At 34.6% G+C, this 5178-nt stretch overlaps 1 protein-coding gene across 1 annotated transcript; it reads left to right on the top strand.

Moving 5' to 3' along the window:
• Nucleotides 1-783: 783 nt before the first annotated feature.
• LOC125136696 (olfactory receptor 11H4-like) lies at nucleotides 784-2831 on the top strand. The gene is made up of 2 exons (XM_047797504.1): nucleotides 784-832; nucleotides 1852-2831. The coding sequence occupies exons 1-2, from the start codon at nucleotides 784-786 to the stop codon at nucleotides 2829-2831; spliced, it is 1029 nt and encodes a 342-aa protein (XP_047653460.1).
• Nucleotides 2832-5178: the final 2347 nt, after the last annotated feature.

Here is a 5178-nt window from a genome sequence, read left to right as displayed (position 1 = left end):
TTCCTTTCTTGTTTAAAAATAATTTACTCTGACCTAAATATGCATCTCACAATGTGGTAGTGTCAGTGAGCTTGGGATGGTCACACAAGGTGGAATTAACATGTGGAGAGGTGTCTTTAATACAGTTAAGTGTATGGGCTCCTCATCTTTATATTAACCTTTATCCCAGAGACTTTTCTTCAAACATGGAACCAAGTCTCATTGCCAGAGTCACAACTTTCCCTTTATCACTAGAGATAAATTTACTTTCAAGCATACCTAAAACAGCAGTTTTTCTACCAAAATTATTTTACTTGTTTCTATCCCTCATTATTCAAAAAGAAAAATCTTTGAATTAGAGTTTTTAAAATGTAAGAGTCTGAAATATCTTTCATCAAGCTGGGTTAAGAGCAAAATAGGAAATCAGGTTCAATAAGACTACTATGTTATAAATTCCCTCAAGAGAGAATCACATCCCCAAGATGGCCTTTACAGAAGATGGAAGGGAATAGTATTTAAATTCTTCATTCAGTTCTCTCTAGACCACGAGACCATGATTCTCTTTGCCACTATTACATTGCTTTTATACTTTATATAGAAAGAGAAAGCTACAGAGGGCAAACCTGAAGAGGGCCCATGACTGTTTTCTTAATCCCATAATGTTCTTGCTCCTAAAATCTCCTCAGTAGTTCATATGAATTCACACAATAATGTATGAAATATTTTTATTTGGTGGATGTGAAATCTGAGAAAACAGTTATACTGGTTTGTTTGTTTGTTTGTTTTTGTTCTCTGAAATTGAAAATGGCATTCAATCAGAGAGAATTCTATGATACTCAACTTGTAACTTCAGGTAAGGTAAAGCTCACAGGACTCTGCGCTCCCCTATTTCTTCCTTCCATCCTTCTCTAGTTTTACACTCTATCATTTAATATGAGAGTGATAAAAGTATTCCTTCTGAAGAATCATAAACAAGGTTTTATGTGAGAGCTTTTTAAAAAAAAAAACATTACTTCAAAGCTTTACTCTTATAGGGTTTTTCCAGGTTCTCCGTGTTTTCATATATGTATATATGAAAAGAGTTCCAATCCTAAATCAGGGAAAATTCTGGAATATGAATATGGGTACACCTTCCTTGAGTGAAGATTCAAATGTTATATTGCCTATCTCTTGTTATTTTTAACAGGTGGCAGGCAAGGATTTTTATTTGTACTTGAGACTGCAAAATTTGAGAACAGTCTCTGTGAGCTTAAATGAATTTGAAAGATTTTCATAAGTGACACTTATTTCACTTTAATATGTATTTTCAAGAATGCATTTTTACTGAAGGGAAGAAGTGAAATAGAAAATCTATTTTTTTTCATTTTAATATTGACTTATAATCTATTCAAAACTAAACATAGGACTATTTCCCATAACCTAACACAGTAAAACCAAAATAAATTAAATCGTATAAAGTATTTGAATCTATTGAGATGGTCCTCAATTCAGCCTGACACATTCCGCACCAATAGAACAAAGAATCATTTATATCTTTGTATGTCACAAACACTGAGTTATATTGGCTGTATTTATTCATTATCATTAATTCAGTGCTTGACCTAAACTGTAGGTCCTTGTACACATTTGCTTATTGTCAACACAACTCACTTTGTAGTGAGACCCAGGAAATCAGGAAAGTTGTCTGTTCACTTTGTTATATCCAGAATAGGAATATAAACTGGAAAATCATGGAAATATCTCTGTATGAGTCATAGTACTTTGTTATTTACAGACATGGAGAGTGATGTGACCCTAAGCAAGTCATAGACACTACTGAGTAATGTTTTTTTAAGGCCACTTCTAATATGGAAATCTGTTGTTCTTTTGCAGCTTTGAAAACAAATAAATATTCCCATTTAAAGAACTGCTCTAGCTCTGTGAGTAAATTCATCCTTTTAGGCTTCCCTTATTCCTGGGGAATTCAGATCCTCCTCTTTTCCATCTTTTCTGGGACATACATCTTGACACTCATTGGAAACCTGTGCATCATCTGTGCTGTGAGGTGGGACCCTCAGCTTCAAACTCCAATGTACATCCTGCTGGCCAGTTTTTCCTTCCTGGAGATCTGGTTTATCACTTCCACTGTCCCTAATATGCTAGCCAACTTTCTCTCTGAGACCAAGATCATCTCTTTTTCTGGCTGCTTCCTGCAGTTCTATTTCTTCTTCTCCCTGGGCACCACGGAGACCTTCTTTTTGTCTGTCATGGCCTTTGACAGGTACCTCGCTATCTGTAGGCCCCTACACTACCCCACTGTCATGACAGTTCAACGCTGCATCAGAATGGGAACTTGCTGCTGGGTGTGTGGCTTCTTGTACTTCCCCTTGCCTATTTACCTAATCTCTCAGCTCCCATTTTGTTGTCTCAATAAGATTGATCACTTCCTATGTGACCCGGGACCCCTTATACAGCTGTCGTGTGTGCCAGCTCCTGCCACCGAGATCATCTGTGCCATTTACAACTCTGTCCTCATTTTCTCCACCTTAATCTTCATTACCAGCTCCTACATTCTAGTGATCAGGGCTGTGCTGAGGGTCCCCTCAGCAGAAGGACGGCATAAGACTTTCTCTACCTGCAGCTCCCATCTGGCTGTGGTGTCCCTATTCTATGGCTCTCTTATGGTTGTGTATGTGATCCCAACAGCAGGCAGTGCAGCAGGGAAGCAAAAATATGTGACTCTGTTCTATTCTGTGTTAACTCCATTATTCAACCCCTTGATCTACAGTCTCCGAAATAACGAGATGAAGAAGGCTCTGAGAAAATTATTTAGGACTGTAAGATTTAGTCAAAGGCCTGGAAGAAATCTCTGAAAAATGTGTGTTCACATCAGAAACAATGTATGGGAAATAAATAATTATTGATATTCAATTGTATTAACTGAAATAGAAAATTATTTTTTGGCGGGAGGATGAACATAGTCAATGTAATAAAATATTTATAAATCTATGTTCATTTTTATTATAAAAAATACATTAATAATTTTATAAAGTCAAATAAAAATAATCCAAAAAAGTGACCAGTCATCTGCTGCAATTTTGATTGAATATGGTCAATATTTTGGGCCTTTATCACACACACCCATATATACAATCTATCCTATATTTAAATTTATTACTAAAATATTTTCAAGTGAGTCAGTAGTTGTGCATGCTAACATTACAAAGCATCATTTAAATGTTCATTCTTGTGTCAGTGTTAAAAACATGACAAGCTGTATTCACTTTCTAATGAAAATTAATTTATCATAATTGTCTTTCTTCTTACTTTCTCACCAATATTTAGTGAAAATAATTTGTAATATTTAAATCCAGATGATGTCTATTAACTTTTTTCATTTATATGTTCACCTTTAAGAATTATTTTTGAAAAGAGCTCTATTTAGGATGAACCATGCATTGCCTTTTCCATGCCATTTTTGCCTGCTGTAGGTTCACATGTGAGGGCCAGTGACCCCCAGGTACTGCAGCAGTAGAATTTGTTAGATGTGCTCTGTCAGCTGTTTCGAGGACACTGGTACATCGTACTCCCAAGCAGAATTTTCTTCATCCCACAAAGAAACCTTGTACCCAGTAACAATCACTCCTCACCTTCCTTTCTCTCAAGTCCTGGCAACAACTTTCCATTTCTGTATATTTGCCTATTCTGGACATCACATTAATTGAATTATATGATATGTTGCCTTTTACGACTGGCTTCTTTCATTTAGCATAATGTTCATTTATGTTGTAGTATGTATCAGTACTTTATTCTCTGTATAGCTATATAACATTCCATTGTATAGATATACCGCTTTTGTTTATCCTTTCATCTATTGATGGATATTTGAGTTGTTTCCATTTTGTGGCTATTATGAGTCATGCTGTTGTGAACAGTTACAGACAAGTTTTTTATATGAACATATTTTCACTTCTCTAGGGTATATCCCTGGGAGAGGAATTGCTAAGTCATATGTTAACTCTATATTTAACATTCTGAGGAATTGTCAGACTGTTTTCCAAAAAGGCTGCACGATTTTTCTATCACATTAGCAATGTATATAATGTGGATTTCAATTTTCTGTGTATCCTCACTGACACCTGTTATTTTCTATTTACTTCAGCCATCCTAGTAGGTATAAAGTGGTATCTTATTGTGGTTTTCATTGGCATTTTCCTCAATGGCTATTGATTTTGACCATTTTTCATGTGCTTATTGACCATTTGTATGTCTTCATTAGAGAAACATCCATTCAAATAATTTGATCATTTTTAGATTGGGTTATTTGTTTTTTTATTGGTGAGTTGTAGAAGGTATAATATTTTAGGTATTATTTCTTTATCATATATATAATTTGCAAATATTTTCTTCCAATCTATAGGTTTTTTTTCACTTTCTGAATATGTCCTCTGAAGTTTTGAATTTTTATGAAGTCCAACTTATTCAAATTTTACTCTTTTTAAATTTAAATATAGTTTACTTAAAATAGTATGTTAGTTTCAGCAATACTATATAGTGACTTGTCATTTACAGGCACTACAAAATGGTCAACACAATATATCTAGTAACCACCTCTGTTTTTCTTTTGCAGGGTTGCTTTGGCTATTCAGGACTTTTGTGTTTCCATACAAATTTAAAATTTTTGTTTCTAGTTCTGTGGAAAATGCCACTGGTGATTTGATAGGGATTGCAATGAATCTATAATTGCCTGGGGGAGTATAGTCATTTTGACAATATTTAGTCTTACAATCAAAGATTCAGGTGTATCTTTCCATCTCTTTGTGTCATTTTTGATTTCTTTCATCAGTATCTTGAAGTTTTTCAGAGTACAGTTTTTTTGTCTCCTTAGGTAGGTTTAGTCCTAGGTATTTCATTCTTTTTGATGGGATAGTAAATGGGATTGTTTCCTTAGTTTCCCTTTCTGGTCTTTCACAGAAATGCAGGAAATTTCTGTGTATTAATTTTATACTTGCAGCTTTACTGAACTCATTGATGAACTCCAGTGGTTTCCTGATAGCATCTTTAGGATTTTCTGTGTATAGTATCATGTCATCTGCAAACAATGACAGTTTTACTTCTTCTTTTCTAATTTGGATTCCTTTCATTTATTTTTTTCTTCTCTACCATGGCTAGGACTTCCAAGCTATGTTGAATTTGAATTAAAGTGGTAAGAGTGGACAA

The sequence above is a fragment of the Phacochoerus africanus genome, chromosome 9, assembly GCF_016906955.1.
Source record: "Phacochoerus africanus isolate WHEZ1 chromosome 9, ROS_Pafr_v1, whole genome shotgun sequence".
Classification (NCBI taxonomy): domain Eukaryota; kingdom Metazoa; phylum Chordata; class Mammalia; order Artiodactyla; family Suidae; genus Phacochoerus; species Phacochoerus africanus.
Note: the sequence above shows the minus strand (reverse complement) of the source record. Positions and strands in the feature narration are given on the sequence as shown.

Bases quoted from the DNA above. Each gene is read 5' to 3' on its own strand.
- LOC125136696 (XM_047797504.1), top strand. From the start codon at position 784: ATGGCATTCAATCAGAGAGAATTCTATGATACTCAACTTGTAACTTCA. The intron at 833-1,851 runs GTAAGGTAAAGC...GTTCTTTTGCAG, and splicing joins TACTCAACTTGTAACTTCAG to CTTTGAAAACAAATAAATAT.